The following is a 27,428-nucleotide window of genomic DNA, read 5'->3' as shown; positions in this document are numbered from 1 at the left end:
GCCTCAAGGACTTCTCCTACTCCTATATTAGCTGAAAAGCCCCCAATCCAAGAACCAATAACATTGTTTTGCCCTTGGCGAGGACAGTCAATATTCAATTTCATCTCTGTCATTTGGGTTTTAACATTCCGATCTAAAATTGGCAAGAATGTCAATTTTGCATATATAAAACAAAGTACACAAACCATATTAATTATATTAGATATGCTGAAGTTAATAGCTTCTTAAACAACTAGATTTTGGATTAGTGATCACATGAGCTACTATTAACATTAATAATATTAATTTTAATGACCAAATAATGCTATTTCATGTCTTGAAATGTGGACTAATTTGTACTTTAGCATCGACACAAAGCTTAAAACATGACACAGAAATAATAACCATCCATCACAAAGATTTTAATAATTTGTATAATACACACACACACACACACACATATATACACTTTTTCCACTAAATTACAACTAAATCCTGAGGAGATTCTCAAAGATGTGAAGCTATTACATGTATTTGTATATCTCGATGGTTCTCTTGAAACGTGCTAGGGTCATATACTCCGAATGAAAGAGGACGGTAGATAGAAGAGATCTATCTGGTTAAGGGTAGCATCATGCTCATTGTAACACAGCCACAACGACATAGTATAAAATAATTCAACAATAATAATCACTAACCACCCACCCTCCTTGTGAACTTTGAAACATTCCACACCCATATGTTTCAGTACTCTCTCATCATTTCCCACTGCCTTTAGAAAAACCAGATCTCTCTCTCTCTCTCTCTCTCTCTCTCTCTCTCATGATCTTCAATGGAGCACCAAGCCATAGATGAGCTTCCCTCTGGAAAAATATGCCCACAAAAGCCACCCAAAAATTTTGTACTGCTAGTCTCTGTCCTACTTCTTCTTGCAATCGTCCAACTCTATCATCCTTCAATATTCCGCTCTTTATTTTTGTCAAAAACTATTGATTCCAACCCACAAGTGCCCTCTACATCATTGCCGTCGTCGTCAGACCATTCAAATGTTCAGGAGGATGATTTGCCTTCTATTACTAGCAACTTAAAGTGTGACATATTTACCGGAGAATGGGTTCCAAATCCAGAGGCTCCCTACTATTCAAACACAACATGTTGGGCAATCCATGAGCACCAAAACTGCATGAAGTATGGAAGACCAGACGCTGAGTTCATGAAGTGGAAGTGGAAACCAGATGACTGTGAGCTACCCGTTTTCAACCCGGCGCAGTTCCTCGAATTAGTTAGAGGGAAGTCCATGGCATTTGTTGGAGACTCTGTGGGTAGAAACCAAATGCAGTCCTTGATATGCCTCCTTTCAAGGGTACGTATGCCGCCCTCTATTCTCTAGTGCCCCTCTACTATCAAATAAATTATTTATTATTTAATGTCCCCATAATTTTGTCCTGTGGTTTTCCTGGTAAATCAACCTATATACTTAATTACTAGCAAGAGAAATGACAATTACATTCGTTTTCTCTTTGACTTACTGATCAACCTGATGGCTAACTTGATCATAACGACGTTGATTTGATTAGGAAGTAGAATGTTTTATGAAATTTTTTTAATAGTTCAGACTACTCAGTAGTACGAAAAATGAGTGGTTATAATTGAATTGAGAATTTTTTTTCTTACTTACTGATCTAATAGATAAAAAGCTGAATTACTCAATAATTTAGATGAATGTAGGTTTTTTGATGACCTAATGGTTGTATAGATATAATATATCTCTAATTCTCTCTATATATACACTGAAGAAATCTGTATTTTTTTTTTTTGTTAAAAGAAATTTAGGGGGAGGGAAAGTTCATCCTTAGATTATCACAAGCTTTTTTAACAACTCAACTTACAGAGAAAAACTGAGTCTTAGCCAAAAAAACTCTGTATTTTTTATAAAGGCACACATATGTCAGACTCACAGCCAAGACTTTTCTGATAAAAGCTTTTTGTGGCCCCTTCGATGAACATGCATAGTAATTAAGTTAGCGACTTCGAAACTTGGAGACTAAAAGGAAAAGTTGGAGACTAAAAGGAAAAGTTGGAGACTAAAAGGAAAAGGAGAAGAAGGTGAGAAAAAAATTATATTTTGGATCGAATCTTGAAATATAATATATAAATTCCTATAGCAAATGGTGCTGTCACTTCTAGATTAGTTAAATAATTTTGTCCTAATATGCATGAGACTTAGATCTTCAAGGGTAGTTGACCTAAGCCCTTTATGTTATTGAAGGGTAAAGGGGATTAGGTAAAAATAATACGGGCACTATAGTGTCCCTGTCATTTGCTTATGTTCGATTTCTCCTTCTTTTATATTAAAATAGTTCAGATTATCGCTTTATTTAAGAGATCACAAACCCAAATGCTTTACTTCACAAATTCATAGTAAATTGAAAGGAATCTACAACTTAAGCGGTGTAAAACATATGTTCATGTACATAACATTTTGTTTGATTCTCTCCATCGAATATCGCTTCTATTAAAACAAAAAAAAACTCAGTTGAAAACAAGAATACAAGCAAAATGCTTTTCTGTATCTAAGATAATTTTAATTGTCTAAGGCGGACCCCCTTGACATATATTCGATGATCAGATCTAGCTTCCCATGTGCTACTGTCCATTACTGTGTCTTATTATATGGCACTCGACTTCCGAATACATAACACAAATGATTAACCCTCAACGTCTATAGAATAAAGCTTTGGGTCTCAAAATATACTTTTAACAAATATTAAGTGCATTAGGGTGCAAGCAAATCAAACTTACAATTTCAGCAAACATGATTAACTTCAGAGCTATTGGATTTGGTTCGTTGGAACCCAAATATGAGCACTTAATTAAAAGCACATTTAAGAATTTTCTGTAAAAGTGATTCAACTTATTAATCATTATTGTATTTTATATTTTTTTTCACTCGTAAGTAACATGATTTAAATTCGAACCTCGTGAATAGGGAGTTCGATATTCCCATCTCTAATGTAATTATCAGTGTATAAAAAAATGGTACTTGCCATGCGATGTTTTATTCTCACTATAGCACTTCTAAATTTTGCTAAATTAACACTACAGAAGTTATTTTTTGCTAAACACAAATCTGTATAAATAAATGCTCGTTGGTATTTAATTTAGGTGGAATATCCAATAGTAGTTTCAAGTACCGAAGATCAGAGATTCATACGCTGGAAGTACACATCCTACAACTTCACTTTGGCCGCATTTTGGACGCCATATTTGATCAAATCCAAACAAGTAACATACACGGAGGGTCCAACCAAGAACGGCCTTTTTGAGCTCTACCTCGACGAATTTGACGAGGCATGGACAACCCAGATTGATGAATTCGACTACATTATACTTTCTGCAGGGCATTGGTTCTTCCGTTCGATGGTGTACTACGAAAATCAAACGATTTCTGGGTGCAACTATTGCCTCATAGACAATGTGACTGACATAGGCAAGCAGTATGCCTATAGAAAGGCTTTTAGGACAGCTTTTAAGGCCATCAACAGCTTAGAAAATTTTAAGGGCATAACATATGTTAGGACTTTTGCTCCATCACATTTCGAAAATGGAATGTGGAACGAAGGAGGAAATTGTTTGCGAACGAAGCCGTATAGGAGCAATGAGACACGTTTGGAGGGTTTAGATTTGGAGCTTTACAAGATCCAAATTGAGGAGTACAGGAAAGGTGAAAGGGAAGGGAGAAAGAAGGGGTTGAAATACAGGCTATTGGACACAACACAGGCAATGTTATTAAGGCCAGATGGTCATCCTAGTAGATATGGGCACTGGCCAAATGAAAATGTGACTTTGTACAACGACTGTGTGCACTGGTGCTTGCCGGGACCGATCGATACATGGAGCGATTTCTTGCTGGAGATGTTGAAGATGGAGGGTATGAGATCAGCTGAGGAGAAAAAGCTCCGGATTACAAACGACACGACTTTGAATTGATGAATGTAATTACTCGAAGTTGATACGTATTTGATCAATGAATTATTCAATTGTTTCAGAGTTTTTTGGAGTTAAAGTAATGTTGAATTACTTGCGACTTTCGTACATAAATGAGATAAAATTATACAGAGACAAATTCGGACAGTTCAATATAACTGCAGTGATTTTCGGTGGACGTGAGAAAGGAATTTGCAAATATTTAATTTCGAGTCTTGCAATGTCCACTGCGATGATCCCCCTTACTTTTGTACTATAGCATCGACATAAACTACAGCAAGTAAATCGCAAAGATTTTAACAATTTTTATATACATATATTTCACTAATTTACAAATAAATTCTAATGATATTCTCAATAGTAAATTGTAGTAATGGTTCTCAATTTTAACTCAATTGGAGCAATGGTCCCTCAACTAAAAATTCATTACCATTGGTTCCTCAATTCATCAAAACATGTAGTTATGGTCCCTCAACTTTAATCCAACTGCAGAAATGGTCCCTCAATTTTAACCCAATTGGAAAAATAGTCCCTCAACTTTAACCCAATTGTAGCAATGATCCTTTTAACATAACTCATTTTGACAAAATTCTGACGAAGTTGACGAAAATTACTATAGCTGCATGTTTTGATGAGTTGAGGGATTAATGATAATTGATTTTTAGTTGAGAGACTATTACTCCAATTTAATTAAAATTGAAAGACCATTGTTACCATTTACTCTATTATCAAATATAATAGTATGGGTATGAGTCTTTTGGATTCGTGGATCCAGACTGTATTACTCGGCCCAATATACCACTCAGATTATCGGAGAAATTCCTCGAACAGCCAACCAACTCGAGGGTGAGCAATTTTTCATGGGCACCAATGCCTCCTCCCTCACTTGTTATGGTACTTTCTCGTGACCGGTTGCCATGCCCACCCGCAGTTCTCTAATTGAGATCTTATAGTCTCTCTGTTCTATCAGCCTCACTTCTCTTTTGGTCACTGTTAGAGTGCTAGTAGCGGTGTGTTGATTTCTAAGTGACTTTTCAGTTGCCTAGAGTGTATCAACTATCCTTTCGTCACGGCTTGATCTGCGCTTTCTTGTTCTTGCTGGCCCTGTTGGGTTTTTTTCAAAACGAACACTCGGAAAAAAAAATGTAAAACGATTCGGATTTTACATCACTATGTTCCCTCTTGAGCCAAGTGGAATCCGGTTTTAGAATATTTGGAGGATCGACTTGGGCCAATAACCAAGGCATTGACGATCGACAATTGCCAATAAGTTTGCTCCTTTCGTTTTATCTATTAAATATATCTGCCTCTCATTTTATATACAATTTCGTCTGCATATTACAGTATCGAAACATGTCACCAGCCAGTAGACATGTACGAAATTGCCACAAGTAGATCTCTTTACTTACTGGCCAAGTGCTCACTTGCTTGTACCTAATTGGATGAAGAATTTCAAAGTATTTTAATTGCATGAAGAATGGCTGGTGGGTTTGCTACATTTTAGGAGTAGGATTCTCACAAACCCCTCCTCTCAACACTTTTTCCTTTGTATTTCTTTTTCTGAGACAACTAGTGGCAAGTTACGTTTATTCATTCTTTCCTAGCCTGGAGGGACTATGAGGAATTTTATCTTGTCCGTTGCCACAGTCAAGCAGACTTACCAACTTGGAGCATTGAACTCGAAACCTTCCACATTTTTTTGTTTATTAAGGAGCCGCAGTCCGTGTTCTTAGCACTGAATTGTCACTATTGGAAAGGATTAGTACATCCTTGTTTTTTTTAATTCTATTTTAAAATTTTCTGGATATATAGCGTGTGGTCAAGCCATTACTGGTAGGTCCGATAGTGACCAAAATATAGCAAACCCGCCAGCCATTCTTCATGCAATTAAAATACTTCGAAATTCTTCATCCAATTAGGTACAAGCTACTGATCAGCACTTCGCCAGCTCTAAGTACAGAGATCCATTTGGGCAATTTCATACATTTCTACTGGCTGCAGGTGACATGTCTGGATATTATAATATGCAAACGAAATTGTATATAATACGATAGGCAGATATACTTGATAATCGGTGTCTTTAGGCCGTCAACCACGAATATATTTGTTCTCAAGTTATTGGTCTCATTTGTCTGTCATTTTGTATACAGATGGATATTGTTCAAAGTTTCAGATTGTTTGTAATTTGGAAAGCATCAAATGGCTGTCATTGTCCTTTTCCTTTGCCAGCTTCCACACATCTACACTGACATAGTTGCTTATATGGTAAAAATGTTATTCTCAGGACTAGATCATGCTGATTCTTTATTAAAGGACATAATATGGATATGGTGTCGATAAACCGTTAATAATAGTTAAACAACTTTTTTTTGGGTGACAGGATGATGATGGATTAGGGAACTACATATTCCAATATATAGCAAAACATATCAACTTGTTATATCAACACGTTATGGCATTATCTATACAAATTTTTGTCTTTTAACTTTAGCAAGGATGGACGTCTTACACAACTGGTAAAACTGTGCAAAAATAATTTTGTTACACTATTACAAGGAAAACCTCTATATAATCATAATGTTGGGACCAAACCAATTTTTTAACTTCAGGGTGGTTATTAGTTACCAGATGTATAGCTAAAAAAATATTATTTTTTGACTTAGTTATCCTTAAAGAAAATTTTATGAATACAAAGATGTAACGTTGAAAAGAGAAAGACTCCCAATCTTTAAAATCTAGTGCATATATATATATATATATATATATATATATATGGAATGCTCTCTTTAATGCTTCTCTATAAACATGGTTGAGAAGGTAGAAAAATTATGGCTCACCAAGCAGACGTCCATGTTGACGAGGTACCACGTAGCCGCAAGCTCAAAGGCGTGGTATATATGAACTCTAAGGATACATTGTCCCAGTAACAATTGTAGAGAAATATTTAGCTCATCTTAAACTGTTATTTGTGACCTTGTGTATTTTTGTACTTATTAACTATTATTAGTATATGGAGACGAGTTTCCTTATACGGGGCCAGAAAAAATTATAACTTATTACAATATTAAGTTTATTCTTATACATATAACTACGCAAGTTAAGATCAAAATTCTTTATAACTATAAAGTGGTTATTCCCATACTAGAGTACTACTATAAAAAGATTTTACCGTGTAAATTTCACATAACAACATTTCTAGATTACCTTGTTTACCTGTCTGCAGGGACTACCCCTTTTAATTGTTAGTCTCAATCACTTCAGAAATGGTTTGGACAGCCTGCTTGCCAAGATAAAAGTGATAGCAACCAAGCAACTGTTTGAAAGTGGTGGCATATATGTTAGTAACTCAATCTTTAGTGCCATCTATCAGCCACTAAAGACTGAAAGTGACCACCATTTTCTTTTTATTTTTCATATGTTAATGGTAAAACACATAATCGAAACGAAATCACATTTCTACTAAATTTATTAACAGAACAAAACACGGTGACTACAAGGATGTGATTTCGGATTAGTGTTTACCCTTCAATAAACTGCCGGCAGGTCCGGCACTATTTTGTGCATTATTTTGTTCCCAATGATAAGTAAAGTCCGCAGACGCGTAGCCAAAGCTGCACTATTACATTCCACTATCAATCCATACACTGACGATATGAACAGTGAAGGCCATGAGCCTAATCTGAGAACCCTTCACTTTGCAATCATTTCTGACTTCACTCTTAAGCCACTCCAGACCCAAACACTTCTGGTATAAAATACCCGATGACTATCCGTATGAAATGAGTCAAAGTACGCATGCACTCAATTATTGTTGGCTAGATTTTATCCCAAGAAAGAATAAATCAAGTTCATTAGGGCCAATTCTGAACCAGACACGAATTAAGCCAGTTGATCAAGATAGTGTACTAACTTTCGGTATCAAAATTTGAAAAATTTGTAAATGGCGCTTTACCACAATAACGGAAAGCATGATGCATGTGCATTGGTTTGATCGTCCACCTCCCCTTCCCCCTAACAACTAACAATTTAAATCACTAATGCTATCGTTTGTCAAAAAAACTAAAAAATAAAAAAAAATAAAAAACTTAGTGTACATGCAACTGTTTTAGAAGGTAATTATCCGCAAATAATGTGTATGCAATTATATGTAAGGTGGCTTTGCTACTTTTTGTCCAAAGTTGTTATTAATTATGAAAAAGGATGCCTCAACAAGAAAAGTGGCATCATAATTTGGGTGGTAACCATGACAAACAAGTTGCTAACTTGGAAAATTATGAATTGCTAATTTTCCTCAATTATCACATAATTATTGGACCTATATAAACATATTTCATGAATCAATAATCTATTTCTAGCCTCACAATTCTCCACCATGAAGTTTCAAGCCATTGGTCTGCCTAATGCAAAATACACACAACCAAACAACACCTACAAAAAAGGTATTCTTCTAGCCCTCACCTTGCTTCTGCTCACCACAATCCCTCTCTGTATAAACAATAGCACAACTTCTCCATTGCCATCTCCTAACAGCAACATTACCAGTGGATTAAAAACCCTAGAAGATGAAGACCAATGCCAAATATTTAGTGGGAGTTGGATTCCATATCCAGATGGACCTGCTTACTACACAAATGAAACTTGCAATTTGATCATTGATCAGCAGAATTGCATGAAGTTCGAGAGGCCCGACACGGAGTTCATGAAATGGAGGTGGAAGCCCAAAGATTGCGAGTTGCCATTGTTCGATGCTGCTCAGTTCTTGGAGCTTGTTAGAGGGAAGTCATTAGCATTTCTTGGTGATTCTGTAGGAAGGAATCAAATGCAGTCCTTGCTCTGCCTTTTGTCCAATGTAAGCATTCAATTACTACTAGATAGTCCGGCTATGGAAATGATATCTGCTCTTTTCTTTTTCTTTTTTTTTACAAATCACCACAAAGATTTTGAAAAATTCCAAGATAGTCAGACTATGGAACTGACGTCTGTTCTATCTTTCAGGTGACTTATCCTGAGGACATTTCTCACATGTATTCAACAAACACAGATTACTTCAAGCGCTATGTCTACCATGACTACAACTTCACTATGGCAACTCTCTGGGCACCCTACTTGGTTAAATCTAGAGATGCCGACCCGAATGGCCACGACGTCAACAGCCTCATGAGCCTCTACTTAGACGAGCCCGATGAGGGATGGGAAACTGAGGTTGAAAATTTCGATTATGTCATTGTCTCTGCAGGGCAATGGTTCTTCCGGCCGCTGATATACTACGAAAATGGTCGCGTTATAGGGTGTCACAAGTGCGGACGGGACGACATGAAATCTTTTCTCACGTACTACGGGTACAAAAAAGCGTTCCGAACAGTGTTCAGGACCCTTCGGAACCTCAAAAACTACAAAGGGGTGACGTTTTTGAGGACGTTTTCTCCGTCACACTTCGAAAACGGGGCGTGGAACGAGGGAGGGAATTGTCCGAGGACGAGGCCTTTTAGCAAGGAAGAAATGAAGCTAGATGGGTACATATTGGAGATGTATTTGACACAAGTGGAGGAGCTTAAAGCAGCAGAAAAGAAAGGTATGAAAAGAGGCCTTGAATTTAGGTTAATGGATACAACCGAAGCTATGTTGCTGAGGCCTGATGGACATCCAAACTTCTACGGACACTCACCTCACCGGAACATGACTATTGCTGACTGTGTCCACTGGTGCTTGCCTGGCCCCATTGATACGTGGAATGAGATTTTGCTGTATATGTTGAAATCCGGGCACAAAACATCCTGACGCGAAGAAGAAGCTCCGGTCCGTGCACTTGGGATGGGATGTTACTCTTGCAATATTAAAATTCAGACACGATACATGCATGGTTGGCTTGACATATTGTCACTGCAATATACTTGATGAAACGTTTTATGTACACATTGTTTATATTTTATACACATTTATATTTTGTGTATTTCAAAGTAAATACAAATATATATAAAATTAATCACACAAACAAAGGTTCTTGATGCATGTGGTAGAAAGAGTTATTTATTTGGGTCAGTTGTGGTGGATACATAGATTTGAGTTATGCTCAGAAGAATCATGATTATGCTAGCAGTATCTTGGTGAGAAAGACAACGTAGTTGCAAAAATTTGATCTTGTTTGCTGGCTACTTGTATATTTTTATATAAAATTAGGTGAGTCGTTTACTTCGTAATATTACGAATGCGTATGGCCCAACTGAAGACGACAACAGGGAAATTTCGTTGTTCGTTACCGTGTAGTTTCGGTGCATTTGATTCTCAAATGCACCACTGTTCTTCTTGAGACAAAGTATGTTATTAATTCATGTTTTATGAGATTAGTATATGAGTGTTGATGAATATTTCATGATCATAATATAAAGTACATGTGTACGGCCAAATCTGGGGGTTTAGATTGGACGAACTGACCAACGCAAAGTCTAAAACTTGGATGAAGGCGTTAGCAATGAGTGATCTACACTGAGAGGAGGAATAGTCTCACAATGGACTAGTAATAATATGATTCAAATTTTCTTTTGACGAGAATCAAACCTAAGACCTCTCACTTACAAGTGAATATGAATACCACTAAACTGTAAGTGTCAACACTATAGCAAGTTAGGGCAAATGTAAAATAATTTTTAACCCACATGTTGAGTAATCCCTTAAGGCAAAGACAGCCTTCTAAACTAGTAAAAGAATATTTATCCCTTAAGGCAAATGTAAAATAATTTCTTAGCACGTTTGTTGATATAATAAAAAAAAAAAAAAAAATTTAAAAAAAGTAATTTTCTTCATTTCTATACGTTCAATGTTTGAAACCATATATATTTCATACAACAAAGTTCTTCACACCCCCTCTCCTCTTGTGTTCTAAACGTCTCATTCCCTCCATCATTTACAATACAAGATATATTAGGTTTAGCATACAAACAGAATTTGGAAATATCGATAGCGTCTTTCATGGAACACTCTTCAAAACGAGATCTTGATGAAGACCAAGATGTTCAAAGCTAAAATGTAAAGCACAAAACCCGACCTCAGCAGCATGAGCCTCTGCTGATTCTCTGCTCGGCCATCGGCATTTCTATGATGAGCGTCAAGGATATAATCAGACGAAGCAGATCCTTTCCCTGATGCGCTTCGTCCAAACCTATTTCTAGCAGTATTCATTCTATGTTGCTACTTTCAAGATTCCTCCACAACGCATTCAGTCTTTCTAGCTCCATCTCTTTCAAATGAATTTCATTGACCAGGTCTTCTGCTTGTGCCTATAAACACTCGAGATAACAATGAACAAATTTATTACCATATACAAATGACATCAGAGAAATAATAAAAGTCAAAATATTACTGAAAAGTTACGGAGATACCTGTTTTGCTTCTAGCTGCTTAATTAGGCTGTGAAGTTGCTTATCCTAAATCTTCGCTCTTTGCACTACACAAAATAAATTGCTCACAATTTAGTCTTTACATACCAGAATGCCTGATTTTATGCTCACAAGGGGTTTCAACTAACAATTGCAAAATTCAGCCGAGAAGCGGTTTATAAGTTTATACAATAGCTTCGTGGTCCACCATATGCACCACTGAGATTCCAAAAGGTAATACCATGCTAGCCATGCGGTACACACAACTAAGTTCGACTTTTTTTATACCCAACCTAAAGACAGAAGTAAAGAACTCAGCTTTAATCATAAATTTCTTCGTCCTCTATGACTTGACTTGAAAACCCCCTCCCCCATTTTCTGGTTCAAAATCTTCTGTTTCCAATTTTGTGTAAACCTTATTCGCCTGAATGTTCCTAAGACCAATAATATATCTAAACAAAAACAACTAAATGGCTATTGTAAATTGTCAGTATAAATGCATTCAAGGAGCAAGCAAACACCATATAGAAAATAAATAGGATGAGTAATGTACGATATCTACCTGGCTAAGGCTGACTCAATGCATTATCTTGAATTTCTGCCCATCTTTCCTCTAAATCATTCACTACTACTTCCATTGAACTCTAACAGAACACAACATCTTTCCAGCAATCAAGATAAAATTCAAAAATACAAACAAACATTTGCAAGGAAGAAGATGAAACAACGGTAAGATCAAAAGGAAAGATGCAACTGACCAAGTCTTTTTTCCTCTCCTCTAACTTTTCAAGTATAGCCTTCTTTGAAGCTTCTACGTCATTTTCAGTTTCAACTGTCGCATTTGGGTCACCAGTGGATTCATCTGATTGGCCAGATCGACTGGCATCCAATGCGGTTTCTGCATTTTCAAGTTCATCTCTCAAATTCGTTTCACTCTCGTCCATCTCCTGATAACAGTAATCACCGAATTTCAGAAAGGCTGTGGCTTTCCATTAACTAAAGTTCGATGTCCTCAACATCATCAAATAAAGATCAAGATACAAGTGTAGGACTACAATACATGATAAATAAGAGCATCATGCAAAAATAAGTTGTGGGAAACGTAAGGCTCACCATTAGCTTCCTCTTAAGCAAATCCACCTCTTGAATTTTCTCCTGTATTTTACTTTCACAATTGGATATAGCCCTTTCATATGCAGCATTAGTACAAAATGGGAACTACTAAGAAAGAAAATCAATCAAAGATAAAAAACATCGCCTTTTCGATTACTCAAAATTTGAACCATACAATTCCATAGCAAAAAATCTACATTCACCTAAACCCAGAATAGAAAGGTTCAAAATTTGAAGAAAGTGTTCAACAATTCATAGTTGTACACAAGAATTACAATCCAAACAAAAAACCCAGATAGAAAACGACCGAATTCGAATCAGAACATCCCAATTCAACAACAATCGTAACAAATCAACGACCCAGAAAAGAAAAATCAATCGAAATTCAGACCGAACCGAACCTGTTCGCGGGTGGTGGAATGGGAGTTCAGTTGGAGAGAAAGGGCGGCGTTAGAAGCGAGGGAGTGGGCGTGGAGATCAGGGAGGCGCTGAGAGATGTCGGAAGGAGGGAGTCTGAGCCGGAGGTCATGGATCGAACGGCCGAGAGAAGATGCTTTGTGATCCAAGTCCAGGACATACTTCTGCTGGTCCTGAGTGAATATCAGTGGGATGTCTTGTTCGTTGTCTTGCCCGCCACCTCCTCCCACTACGTCTGCTGCCCATGCTAGCAGTCCCGCCATCTCTCTCGCTCTCTCGCTGTGTGGACGGCCAGGCAAGGCAGTGTTCGCGGTTTCAGAATCGACCCGGTAACGAAGCGGGTTGGTAGCAATCCGGGTCCCCGTGGTGTTTATGAAAATGAGATCCAGTTTGTTTGAACAACTTGAGGCCCATTGGGCTTGATCAGCGACCCCGTTGTCCATTGGTCAGCGACCCCTTTCACATTGCTTGAGCTCCTTCGAGTAAGTCAAGTCAATGGAACTTGTACGATTCTCACTTTCACCTTGTCATTCAGGATGAGCTGCTTGTTCAAACGATCGATCCATCTGAAATTTTTTATGAACACAACTGGTTAGTAATGGCTCTTCTGAGATCAGCAGCTTTTAAGGATTCCAATTCTTCGTCTCAACGTTGTCGTTATCACGTGTTCTTGAGTTTCAGAGGGAAAGACACTCGCAAAAATTTTACCGACCACCTCTACACAGCCTTGATCGGTGCAGGATTCCAAACGTTCCGTGACGACGATGAGCTCGAGAGAGGAGAAGACATCAAGCCGGAACTGGAGAAAGCGATCCGGCAGTCACAAACTTCTGTCATTGTGTTTTCCAAAGACTACGCGTCTTCCAGATGGTGCCTTGACGAGCTTTTGATCATCCTCGAGCGCAAGAGGACTAACAAAGAGTTTGTAGTTCTACCTGTCTTCTACGATGTCGATCCATCCCAGCTGAGGAAGCAGACAGGATGTTTTGCAGAAGCTTTTTCCAGGCACCAAAGTACTCAGTCTTCCAGCAAGGTCAACAGATGGAGGGCGGCACTTGCACAAGTTGCTGATTTAGCTGGCATGGTGTTACCAAATCAAGCTGACGGGTAAAGTTTAATAATTTTTTCATGTGAAAATACATAATTTAATTATAACATGACTACAAGTTAGATTTAATAATTTTGTTTTAACTGTAAATTTTAGGTATGAGTCGAAGTTTATCAAAAAGATTGTTAAAGTCATAGAAGGAAAACTAAGAGGGGTCACACCCTTAAGTGTTTCCCCTAAGTTGATTGGAATTCAATCTCGAGCAAAAAGAATCGATTCCTGGTTAAAAGATGGATCTACTGATGTTGGCATACTTGTACTTTATGGGATCAGTGGAGTTGGCAAGACGACCATTGCGAAATCTGTTTATAATTCAAACTTTAGAAGATTTGAAGGAAGAAGTTTTGTTGAAAATATCCGAGAACTTTCGGAACAACCAAATGGCTTGGTACAAATACAAAAACATCTTCTTTCGGATATTTTGAATGGGAGAAATGTGGAAATACACAGCGTTAGCGAGGGAGTATCTAAGGTCGAAGATGCCATCAGATCGAAGAGGGTTCTTCTTATCCTCGATGATGTGGATCATACGAACCAATTGGATGCGGTATTTAGGATGAAACATTGTTTTTATCCGGGAAGTAAGATCATCATAACAACTAGGCGTGCAAAGTTGTTAAAGCCTCAACAAGTTTCTGAGGTGCATAATGTTGAACCTTTGAGTTATGATGAATCTATGGAACTCTTCAGTTGGCATGCTTTTGAACAAGATCATCCCGTTGATGGTTACATGAAACATTCAGAAGAGGTGGTAGATCACTGCGGAGGACTTCCATTAGCTCTTCGAGTTTTGGGTTCTTCTCTAATGGGGGAAAGTATAACTGTATGGCAAAGCACGTTAGAGAAATTAAAGGCTATTCCAGATGGTCAAATCACGAAGAAACTCAGATCAAGCTACGATTCTTTACAAGACAATCATGATCGAGATTTATTTCTCCATATTGCTTGTTTCTTTGTTGGAAAGGACAAAGATTGCGTTGTTAGGATTTTAGATGAGTGTCAGTTCTACACTGTTGTTGGAATTCAAAATCTCATCGACAGGTGCTTAGTGACAATTCATCGATGTGAGTGGCACAAATATTGCAAGATTCAGATGCATGACTTAGTTTGTGACATGGGCAGAGAAATTGTTCGCTCAGAATCAGAGAAACCGGAGAAACGTAGTAGATTATGGCATCATAAAGATTCTTTCAAAGTATTGAGAGAAAAAAACGTAAGAAGCATGCTTACCAAACAATGTTGTATGTATGTTTTTTCCATTTTGTGTAGCTTTTACTAATTTCTTTTTCTTTTTCTTTACATTAGGGTACCCAAACAATTTGCGGTCTTGTCCTGAATATGTTTCCTGCAGACACCACTTCAATGAATTCGGATGAGATGGTCTTCGAAACCGAGGCATTTGCAAGAATGCACAAACTCAAATTACTCCATCTCAGTCATGTACAATTGAATGGATCGTATGCAGAATTTCCGACAGAATTGAGATGGTTGTGTTGGCATGAATTTTCTTTGAATTCCATACCCATCAATTTTCCGTTGGAGAATCTGGTTGTTCTTGAAATGCGTCATAGCTGCTTGAGACAAGTTTGGAAGGGAACAAAGGTATGTTACGCTATACTTTTTCTCATCCTTTTCTATAAGGGTTCTCATTTTGAACATTCAATATTTGTGCATATGTTAGAATGAATTAACGTTTCGTCTCTCCTCTTTTGTTTTCTTAATTTCATTACTTTTTTTCAACAGTGCCTTCCATCGTTAAAGATCCTTGATCTTAGTCATTCTCATGACCTTAGAGAAAGTGTTGCTGACTTCTCACTTTTCCCCAATTTAGAAAAACTGATTCTTGTTGATTGTCGGAATCTGATTGATGTCCATGAATCCATTGAAAGCCTAGAGAAGCTTGTTTACTTGAATATGAAGGATTGCAAAAGTATTAGGATGCTGAACAAGAACATTGGTAAGCTCAAGTTACTCAAAACACTCATTATATCTGGTTGTTCGAAACTTAACGAGTCTTCACTGGACATGATGAGGAACATGGAGTCTCTGAAAGTGCTTGAAGCAGATGAAATTCCAGTGAATCAAGTACTTGCTGCTGGTGGGCAGTTGATTGAATCTTGGCCTGCGAGAAGTTCATATATTTTTTGGACCACTTTACCATCTTCTTTAGTATCTTTAAGTCTTAGTGGGCGCAATCTCTCGAATGAAGATTTTCCAATGGAACTTGGTAATCTATCTTCCTTGGAAAAATTAAATCTACAGTCCACTTCAGTTTGTAGCCTACCAAGTTGCATCAAAGGGCTAAAGAAGCTTTGTGAACTCAACTTTGGCGGGTGCAAGAGTCTTAAAGAACTTGTAGGGCTACCAAAAGTGAAACATGTGTTTGTGACTGATTGCACATCATTGGAAAAGGTAACATATGATTCATTTTCATCCTACAAAAATAGTTTAGTCTTGTTTCGTCACAACCGCAGCCTAGTTGAGGCGGAGTATACGTTCAGACTAGAACCCATTGGAAAAGTTGATACAGAAATGATCAACCTGTTGGAATTGCGCAATTACTTGGAATCCACAGCAACCATTAAGATGCACGTCCCATTTTCATATGGAAAGATTTCGCAAGACTATGAGTCTCGTCCCATCCAGGTAAACCTCTCTCTCTCTCTCTCTCTCTCTCTCTCTCTCTCTAGATTTGTCTCATATCCTATAAAAGTTAAATAGTAATGATTTCCATGGCATTCGTATATAGGGACTGTATGAATATGGTATATTCAGCACGTTTCTTCCAGGGAATCAGGTTCCAGGTCGATTTGGCCATAGAAGTAGTGATGCAGGAACCTCAATATCCTTTAGAGTGCCTTCACTGTCTCCAAATTATGTAATTCGAGGCTTGAACATCTTTGCTGTCTATGCACTTTCCGAACATTCTTCTTTTTGTGTATTCGATAATCCATTATTTAAGAAAGTATGGAATAAGAGCAAGAGTCTAAAGTGGATTTATAACCCACAAGTGTATGGGATTCCCAGGGAGGGAGAAGACATGGTATGGTTAAGCCATTGGAAGTTGGAAGGTGAGTTATTAGGTGGCAATGAAGTTGTTGTTTCAGTGTTTATGCAACCAGGTGTGTTTCACTTGAAGGAGTTTGGCGTCCAGCTTGTGTGCGAAAAACACGAAAATAATAGTACGAGTACGCAACACAACACGTGGACGGATCCTTATTATCCACGTGTCATCGGAGGAGATTTGTCATCACGTGAGGCGACAAAAGGAACGTATTGGCTCTGCTGGAGAGCACACTCACCTGAAGCTATTGCTTGGTTCGATTACCTCGATAGGGACTTTGATGATCATGAATTAGATACAGGTATGTGTGTTGTTTGAGTGGTAAAGCATTTGTATTGATGTACGTTATCAAAAAAGGCCTCGTTTGGTGTCAATGTATCTTGAAGGAAGAAATAAGGTTAACCTCCACTTCTACCTACAAGATACGTTGACTATAACGAGTTATAAAATTCAATCCAATCGTAGATACCAAATAAGGAGGCCGACGGTACTAATTAATCAGCATCTATCACAAGTTTATATATTTTTGCAATCCTAGTGACGCAACTTGGAGAAGAGGAAGAGGAAAAGGAAGAAGAAGAAGAGGAAGAGGAAGAGGAAGAAGAAGAGCAACTGCAGGATGATCCCATGCTTCTTCCAGCAGCAACAGGCAGACTTCCCTCAGATTCAGAAGATGAAAATAATGGCTCAAAGAACGACATAGAAATATCCGAGAGTTCAAAGAAGGGATCTCAAGGTAATGACAACGATGTTCAATCAGCTGCAAAAGATGTTGCAGATGAAGAATTGATGCAATGCTTGGAAATTTTGAACAACATGGAGGAACTTGACGATGATACTTATTCAAAATCTTTGAAGCTTTTCCACGACGATGCAACTTGGAGAAAGCTATTTGTGAGCATGCCTGATAAGAGGAAGAAACCTTTCATCCTCGGGCTTGGTTCACGTAAAGATTCAGCAGGTACGTGTGTTTATGTTTAGCATCGCGCAAATTTAGTTCTAAAGTCCAGGTTTTTATTTTTTATTTTTTTTATTTTTTTTTTTTATCTAAGCTTATTTATTTCTTTCTTAGTACGTTTGTTGATAGTATGCTTGCTGCAGCGACCAAGGCAGGTGGCCGAAACAACTCATTTGGTGGTCTGAGAGGCTGGAATGTATTCATGTTGGCTTCGGCTGCCTTCTTTCTCTTCGCTCTCTATCTGCTTGCTCTCAGCTTCCTCACCTATGAAAGAAGACGCGTCTAACAATCAACAACGTCAAAATGAATTTGTTGTATTACCGGACTAATATCTTATCTATACTCAAATTGGTTTTTATAAAATTTGCTGAATACTGTATTTAAGATTAGCAGATTAATATGCCTCAATTAGGGTTCTACTGCTCTACATGTTTTTCCGGTGATTGTGGTGTCTGCTAGAAAAATGAAAGGAGTTAACGGAAAGGATCAAATGCCATGCGAGAGTGAGTTTGAGGACCACGGAAAGCAAAACAAAAAGTTTGAGGGACGAAAATGAAACACGGTGGAAATACTCTCATCACACCAAGAACTGACAGTTACAAGGTATTTAGTTAAAAAAAAAAAGGTAATTTTCTTTATTTCTATAAGTTCATTATTTGAAACAAAGAATATGTCAAATATGGAAAAATAATTATGGCTCACCGAGCAGACTTCCATGTAAACAAAAAGGTATAAACATGCTTGAGAAGGTAGAAAAATTATGGCTCACCAAGCGGACTTCCATGTTGACGAGGTACCACGTACCTCTAAGTTCAAAGGCGTGGTTGAACTCTAAATATAAAACATTGTCCCAATAACAATTATAGAGAAATATTTAGCTTATCTTAAACTGTTATTTGTCACCTTGCGTATTTTTGTACTTATTGACTATTATTAGTATATGGAGACAAATTTCCTTATATACAGAAAAACTTATAACTTATTACAATATTAAGTTTATTTCTGTACATATAACTACCCAAGTTAGGATCAAAATTCTTTATAACTATAAAGTGGTTATTCCCATACTAGAGTATTACTATAAAAAGATTTTACCGTGTAAATTTCATATAACAACATTACTAGATTACCCTGTTTACCTGTCTGCAGTGACTACCCCCTTTAATTGTTAGTCTCAACCACTTCAGAAACGATTTGGACAGCCTGCGTGTCAAGGTAAAAGTGATGGCAACCAAGCAACTGTTTGAAAGTGGTGGCAAATAAGTTAGTAACTCAATCTTTAGTGCCATCTATCAGTCTCTAAAGACTGAAAGTGACCACCATTTTCCATATGTTAATGGTAAAACACATATTTGAAACGAAATTACATTTCGACTAAATTTGTTAATGGAACAAAAGACGGTGACAACAAAGATGTGATTTCGGGTTAGTGTTTACCCTTCAATAAACTACCGGCACAATTTTGTGCATTATTTTGTTCGCAATGATAATAAAGTCCATAGACACGTAGCCAAAGCTGCACTATTACATTCCACTATCAATCCATACATTGACGATATGAACACGAGCCTGGTCTGAGAACCCTTCACTTAACAATCATTTCTGACTTCACTCTTAAGCCACTCCAGACCCAATCACTTCTGGTATAAAATACCTGATGACTATCCATATGAAATGAGTCAAAGTATACATGCACTCAATTATTGTTGGCTAGATTTTATCCCTTTCATTTGGGCCAATTCTGAACTAGACACGAGTTAAGCCAGTTGATCAAGATAGTGTACTAGCTCTCGGCACCAGAATTTGAAAAATGTGCAAATAGCGCTTTACCACAATAATAGAAAGCATGATGCATGTGCACTGGTTTGATCCCCCACCTCCCCCTTCCCCCTAACAACTAACAATTTAACCCACTAATGCTATCATTTGTCAAAAAAAAAAAAGAAAAAAACTTAGTGGACAAGCAAACTGTTTTAGAAGGTAATTATCCCCAAATAATGTGTATGCAATTATATGTAAGGTGGCTTTGCTACTTTTTGTCCAAAGTTGTTATTAATTATGAAAAAGGATGCCCCAACAAAAAAAGTGGCATCATAATTTGGGTGGTAACCATAACAAACAAGTTGCTAACTTGGAAAATTATGAATTGCTAATTTTCCTCAATTATCACATAATTATTGGACCTATATATAAACATATTTCATGAATCCAATAATCTATTTCTAGCCTCACAATTCTCCACCTGAAGTCTCAAGCCATTGGTCTGCCTAATGCAAAATACACACAAACAAACAACACCTACAAAAAGGGTATTCTTCTAGCCCTCACCTTGCTTCTGCTCACCACAATCCCTCTCTGTATAAACAATAGCACAACTTCTCCATTGCCATCTCCTAACAGCAACATTACCAGTGGATTAAAAACCCTAGAAGATGAAGACCAATGCCAAATACTTAGTGGGAGTTGGATTCCATATCCAGATGGACCTGGTTACTACACAAATGAAACTTGCAATTTCATCATTGATCAGCAGAACTGCATGAAGTTCGGGAGGCCTGACGCGGAGTTCATGAAATGGAGGTGGAAGCACGAAGATTGTGAGTTGCCATTGTTCGATTCTGCTCAGTTCTTGGAGCTTGTTAGAGGGACGTCATTAGCATTTCTTGGTGATTCTGTAGGAGGGAATCAAATGCAGTCCTTGCTCTGCCTTTTGTCCAATGTAAGCATTCAATTACTATTAGATAGTTCGGCTATGGAAATGACGTCTGTTCTTTTTTTTTCTTTTTTTTTCTTTTTTTAAACAAATAACCACAAAGATTTTGAAAAATTCCCAGATAGTCCGGCTATGAAACTGACGTCCGTTCTATCTTTCAGGTGACTTATCCTGAGGACATTTCTCGCAAGTATTCAACAAACACAGATTACTCCAAGCGCTATGTATACCATGACTACAACTTCACTATGGCATATTTCTGGGCACCCTACTTGGTTAAATCTAGAGATGCCGACCTGAATGGCCACGGCCTCAACAGCCTCACGAGCCTCTACTTAGACGAGCCCGACGAGAGATGGGAAACTGAGGTTGAAAATTTCGATTATGTCATCGTCTCAGGAGGGCAATGGTTCTTCCGGCCGCTGATATACTACGAAAATGGTCGCGTCATTGGGTGTCACAAGTGCGGACGAGACGACATGAAATCTTTTCTCACGTACTACGGGTACAAAAAAGCATTCCGAACAGTGTTTAGGACCCTTCGGAACCTCAAAAACTACAAAGGGGTGACGTTTTTGAGGACGTTTTCTCCGTCACACTTCGAAAACGGGGTGTGGAACGAGGAAGGGAATTGTCCGAGGACGAGGCCTTTCAGCAAGGAAGAAATGAAGCTAGATGGGTACACTTTGGAGATGTATTTGACACAAGTGGAGGAGCTAAAAGCAGCAGAAAAGAAAGGTATGAAAAGAGGCCTTGAATTTAGGTTAATGGATACAACCGAAGCTATGTTGCTGAGGCCTGATGGACATCCAAACTTCTACGGACACTCACCTCACCGGAACATGACTATTGCTGACTGTGTCCACTGGTGCTTGCCTGGCCCCATTGATACGTGGAATGAGATTTTGCTGTATATGTTGAAATCCGGGCACAAAACATCCTGACGCGAGGAAGAAGCTCCGTTCCGTGCCCTTCGGATGGGATGTTACTCTTGCATGCATGGTTGACTTGACATATTGTCACTGCAACAACCTAGAATAAATTATAAAATATACTTGATGAAACGTTATATGTACACATTGTTTATATTTTATACACATTTATATTTTGTATATTTCAAAGTGTGTCTATATATATTCTCATCCCTCTTTTTCCTACTTTATTGATTAAAATCTTATTCCTTTTCAATTTTTGACCCAGGTTCTTAAATCTTAACAAACGTCATTAATTATTTTAATAATATTTTTTTTCTAAATATTTTCATTTAGTGTTAGAAACGTTACATTTGGTATATTTATATTTATAGCTAATTTTTTTATCATACATTTTTGTTTTTAGTTGTACCCATTTTTAATTTGCAACCCCCTTTTTTTTTTAATTTGTACCAATTTTCTTTTCAATTTTTATTTGTACCCATATATTAATTCCTTTTTGTGCCAATATTTTTTAAACTTTTATTTGTATTTGTACCTATATTTTTTAATTTATTTGTACCCATTTTTAGTTTTGCTAAATGTACCCATGCTAATTATATGTATTTATTTTATGTTTTAAAATATATCAATGGTTATTTTTTAAAATAAGTTAATAATTATGTGGGTACATTATTTTTTTGCTATAATTTTTGTGAAGAACAATATTACTCTAAATTGATTTTTAAGTATTTATTATATTTTAAAAATATTATTTGAATTTGTTTAAATTTTATAATTTGTGTGACATTAAATGCATGAGGTAAATCTCTTAAATAATGCTAAGGACCTTGATCAAAATATTTAAACAAACAAAGTTTCAGTCTAACAATTAAGTTGATTAGGAACCGGAGCCAAAGTGACCCATATATATGTGTATGAAATTAATCACACAAACAAAGGTTCTTGATGCATGTGGTAGAAAGACTTATTTATTTGGGTCAGTTGTGGTGGATACATAGATTTGAGTTATGCTCAAAAGAATCATGATTATGCTAGCATTATCTTGGTGAGAAAGACAACGTACTTGCAAAAATTTGATCTTGTTTGCTGGCTACTTGTATATTTTTATATAAAACTTGGTGAGTTGTTTACGTCGTAATATTACGAATGCGTATGGCCCAACTGAAGACGACAACAGGGAAATTTCGTTGTTCGTCACAGTATAGTTTTGGTGCATATGATTCTCAAATGCACCACTGTTCTGATTGAGACAATGTATGTTATTAATTCACGTTTTATGAGATTAGTATATGAGTGTTGATGTATATTTCATGATCATAATATAAAGTACATGTGTACGGCCAAATCTGGGGGTTTAGATTGGACGAACTGACCAAGGCAAAGTCTAAAACTTAGATGAAGGCTGCAAGGATTTTTTTTTTTTAATTAACCAACGATATTATCTACACAAGGGGAGGAGGTGGGCGTAGCCTTACAATAGGCTAGTAATAATGTGGTTCAAATTTACTTTTGACGAGAATAAAACATAAAATCTCACTTACAAATGAAGATGAATATCACTAGACCGTAGTACTAAGTGTCAATGCTATAGCAAGTTAGGGCAAATGTAAAATAATTTTTAACCCACATGTTGAGTAATCCCTCAAGGGAAAGACAGCCTTCTAAACTAGTAAAAGAATAATTATCCCTTAAGGCAAATGTAAAATAATTTCTTAGCACGTTTGTTGATATAATATTTTTTTTAAAAGAAAAAAAAAAGTAATTTTTGTTATAAACTTTCCTAGTTTAAGTGTGATTGTTTAAATCATAAATTAGATTTTATTCTAGTTATTCTTTCCTATATGAACTTGTATTCCTTAGGGATGAAGGATTTTTTCTCCCTCTTATTACTATAAATAAAGGCATTAAGTAAGGGGAATAACACACATATTCCTTTATACAATTCTACAAACACATCTCTCACTTTTCTCTCCTTGCCACCAGCCCCATTCCCCTTGTCAGATAAAATAGGCTACAACACGTTATCAACACGCTCCTACCGCTGCGCTTATGAATATGATGTGGAAGTTTTTCCTGCTTCAAACCAGTTCATCCATATCATCATGCAATCAGGTTCTTCCAAAACAACAGTTTTTATCTCGATATTTTTGCAGCCCTGATAGCATGAACATTCACCATAATGCATGACCCAACTTTACGTTTTTCGAATTTTAGATTCTACATAAATTGTGTATGCATTATATTCATAATTGTTGAATTATGTGAATTTGATATTGTCATGAATTGCATCACATATATGTTCATTCATTCAAATTATATATGCTTTGAATTAATTGAAAGAAAAAAAAACAGAAATCTGAATACACTAGGGTTCTTCAAACCCATGACCTAAATCGTGCAAGTCGCCAACACCAGGCTAGCAGCCTGCGTCGGTTTAGCGAGCCCAACCCAGCCACGACCCTCAAGGCAGCAAGCCCAAAACAGAAATGATGCATTTGAGGCACCATCGTCGCCACCCCGACCCTCAGCTTGAAGCCCAGGTCATCCTCGTCAATTTTTCCAACAAAACACGACCAGCGGTCGTGTGATTTGGACGAAACTCATCGTTTTCACCAACAATCTTCGAAATTCCGGAAGAATTTCGTGAGTTTGTCATTGGATTCAATCGAATCCCTTCGATTCTCACCATCCCCTCCTCCGACGTCGAGTTTTCACCTCCGTTGTCCAATTTTGGTTCTCCGATTAACCGACGGCTTGCACCGATCATGGAACACCACCTGAAGTGGCGCCATCGACCAACTCTGGTGGATCCCCAAACCTAGCGCCGCTGGGGTGGCCTGAAGTTCCAACCCGAGCCCTAACGAGCCTCGGATTCCCTTTGGTCCATTCGCACAACACCCTTGCTTCTTGGCCTGCTTGTGCCGATAGCCTTAACCTATATCACCATCCATTTGGGCTTTGGTGATGACACGACCCGAGAACTAGTTGAGTCCTTCTGGGCTCTACCGTTTCTCCCAAGCTTCCGTGTCTGCATCACAACTGATCATTGCCCTTCATGGGCCTCTAATTTGGGCTTGCGCATGCAACCCACTTATTTTGTGATGTTGAGCCAGCCTACATGCTTGGCCCGAAACCAAACTTGCCCAATATTTGGGTCTGGGACGCTCGGCACCTATTTGATTAGACCACAATTGGGCTTTGGCCTACTATTTTGGGCCCCGAGTTTAATTGCCTAATTATTTTTAAGCCCAATGGGTTTTAAATTTTTTTCACCCACACTTTAAATTTGGCCCGAAGTTCAAATAATTAATTCAATTATAATTATAGACCTGAAGTTCTATTTGCATATTTTCTTGTTGCATATATCTATATATATATATATATATATATATATATATATTTGCGTTTGCCTGTAGGAACATATGAACCTGAAGTTCAAAATTATTTCGAAACCTGAAGTTTCTAGATACATGCCTTGTTTGAAAACCTGAAATTTTCCTTAAAAACATCACCCATGAAAACCCAAACTTTTTCTTCATGAGAATTTTAACCAATACATGTCTATTACAACCTGAATGTTCTATTCCTATGTGAATGGACTGATATTTTTCTCCATTACACTAACCATATTTTATCCATCTATTTTGTGATAGGAACATGTCGAATTTGAACAAACTCGACTTCATCGCTTTGGAGGTCTCTAGAATGAACTACCTCAAGTGGGTCCAAGATGTGAAGCTCCACCTCACTGCAAAGAATTTGCGTCCTACCATTGAAGATGAGACGAACAACCCTGTTGGTGAAGCTCAGAAAGCCACTGCCATGATCTTCATCCGAAGACATATTCATGACGCACTGCAAACCGAGTACCTTGCTGAAGAAGATCCACAAGCACTATGGTGCTTTGGCTGATCACTTTGATCACCAAAAGGACATCTTCTTGCCTGAAGCAAGACATGACCAGCATTTACACTTCCAAGACTTTAAGTATGTGCATGAATATAATTATGAAGTTTTTCGAATTCGATCACTTCTCAAGTTTTGTAACAAAACTTTGACCAAAGAGAATCTCCTGGAGAAGACCTATTCGACCTTCTCTGCTACTAATATTGTCATGCATCAACAATATAGAGCTCAAAAGTTCACTAAGTTTTCGAATTTGATCTCTGTTCTACTTCTTGCTAAAAATCAGAATCAGCTGTTGATGAAAAATCATCAAGCTCGACCTATTAGAGTGATTGTTGTGCCTGAAGCACACTATAGCACGAACCAATGCCCAAAACACAAAAAGAGGCATGGTAGGGGCGGCTAAAAGCCACCCCGTCAAGGGCAATAGAGCCAAGACCCATCTAAAGGAGGAAACAAAGCCCATAAGTGCCCTAACCTCTCTCCCAAGGCCCCAAACTTCAAGAATAAGGGCAAAACACTTGAAAGGATGCGGATATGTGTTATCGCTATGGTTCAAAGAACCATTGGTCCCGTGTTTGCTGAGCTCCTCAGAAGGTTGTAGATGAATATCATTCTCGTTGTAAGAAGTTTGAATCAAACTTTGTGCAAGTGGACGAACCAAAGAGTACCAAGATGGAGGTTTCTGACTTTCAGGAGGATACCATACCTATGGAAGATTAGAATCTTAGACATAAACTATTTTTCTATTTAAAATTTAGACATTGTGGCTAAATTCCACCTAGTGGCCGACCCCCATTGTGTTTTTGGTTAAATTTTGAACAATTTTCCTTTATGTTTGGATTATTTGTTGGTGATTTGTTTTTGGTTATTAAGTTTTTAATTAATTTCCATCCTTGAATATTTAAAATTATTTTGAATGGATATTTTTTTTTAGAACTTTTATGCATGTGACCGATTCAAATTAATTTTTACTCTAGGTATGACTAGTGGGGAAGTTAGTTGTCTGATAGATAGTGCAACCACGCACACCGTTTTGCGTGAACACATCTATTTCACTAACTTCATACCTAAGAATGCACCTCTGACAACCCTCTCAGGCTCATCCACCCTGATCGAAGGAAACGATACGGCACGTATAATGTTGTCTAATGGTACAATTTTAATCATTGATGAGACACTTTATTCTCCCTGTTCCAGAAGAACGTTGTTGAGTTTTAAGGACATTAGAGATAATAATTACCACACTAAAATCTATGTAGAAAATGGAGTTGAATTTCTATGTATAACTTCATTCAAATATGGCCAGAAGCGTATTCTAAAGAAAATGGAGCGTATCCCGAGTGGTCTGTATACTACGACCATACACCCCATAAAGAGCCACTACGTGACCAGCCCTACCTTTGGGACCATGCATGAAATTACACTTTGGCATAATCGTTTAGGACACTCTGGATGAATAGCGATGAGCCGTATCCTCAAATCATCACATAGGCATCTATTAACCTGCAGTTTAGGTTCGATTCAAGGAATCGCATGTCAAACATGTTCAATGGGAAAGCTTATTACTAAGCCTTCTTATGACAGGATTCGTTCGAATTCTCCTATTTTTTCTACAAAGGATTCAGGGGGACATTTGTGGACCAATTCACCCTCCCTACAGACCATTTAGATATTTTATGATTTTGGTTAACGCCTTCACACGTTGGTCACATGTGTGCTTGTTGTCCACAAGGAACGCTGCATTCTCCAAATTGTTGGCTCAGGTTATTAAGCTTAGGGCTCACCACCCTGATTATTCGATCAAATCTATTCGATTGGATAATTCTGGAGAATTCACATCTAAAATTTTTTATGACTATTGCATGTCAGTTG

The 27,428-nt window shown here is 37.5% G+C and overlaps 4 protein-coding genes and 1 pseudogene across 4 annotated transcripts; 4 read left to right on the top strand and 1 right to left on the bottom strand.

The window, feature by feature from the left end:
* The first annotated feature begins 431 nt into the window (after nt 1–431).
* On the top strand, nt 432–3,979 carry LOC137709569 (protein trichome birefringence-like 19). Its single transcript, XM_068448648.1, has 2 exons — nt 432–1,342; nt 3,145–3,979. The coding sequence occupies exons 1-2, from the start codon at nt 812–814 to the stop codon at nt 3,967–3,969; spliced, it is 1,356 nt and encodes a 451-aa protein (XP_068304749.1). The 5' UTR covers nt 432–811; the 3' UTR covers nt 3,970–3,979.
* Nucleotides 3,980–8,338: 4,359 nt separating this feature from the next.
* LOC137749330 (protein trichome birefringence-like 19) lies at nt 8,339–9,829 on the top strand. The gene is made up of 2 exons (XM_068489428.1): nt 8,339–8,815; nt 8,962–9,829. The coding sequence occupies exons 1-2, from the start codon at nt 8,339–8,341 to the stop codon at nt 9,742–9,744; spliced, it is 1,260 nt and encodes a 419-aa protein (XP_068345529.1). The 3' UTR covers nt 9,745–9,829.
* Nucleotides 9,830–10,783: 954 nt separating this feature from the next.
* LOC137709215 (nucleoporin nup211-like) lies at nt 10,784–13,192 on the bottom strand (annotated as a pseudogene).
* Nucleotides 13,193–13,392: 200 nt separating this feature from the next.
* On the top strand, nt 13,393–18,974 carry LOC137707727 (disease resistance protein RPV1-like). The gene is made up of 7 exons (XM_068446636.1): nt 13,393–13,976; nt 14,074–15,190; nt 15,283–15,579; nt 15,721–16,623; nt 16,727–17,342; nt 17,580–18,002; nt 18,143–18,974. Exons 1-7 carry the CDS (start codon nt 13,468–13,470, stop codon nt 18,283–18,285), a joined length of 4,008 nt encoding a protein of 1,335 aa, XP_068302737.1. The 5' UTR covers nt 13,393–13,467; the 3' UTR covers nt 18,286–18,974.
* On the top strand, nt 18,552–21,675 carry LOC137709213 (protein trichome birefringence-like 19). Its single transcript, XM_068448316.1, has 3 exons — nt 18,552–18,602; nt 20,248–20,718; nt 20,874–21,675. Exons 1-3 carry the CDS (start codon nt 18,552–18,554, stop codon nt 21,654–21,656), a joined length of 1,305 nt encoding a protein of 434 aa, XP_068304417.1. The 3' UTR covers nt 21,657–21,675.
* The last annotated feature ends 5,753 nt before the right edge of the window (nt 21,676–27,428 follow it).

Source organism: Pyrus communis, chromosome 11 (assembly GCF_963583255.1).
Source record: "Pyrus communis chromosome 11, drPyrComm1.1, whole genome shotgun sequence".
NCBI classification, from domain to species: domain Eukaryota; kingdom Viridiplantae; phylum Streptophyta; class Magnoliopsida; order Rosales; family Rosaceae; genus Pyrus; species Pyrus communis.
The sequence above is the reverse complement of the archived record's forward strand: the minus strand, read 5'-3'. Positions and strand labels throughout refer to the sequence as shown.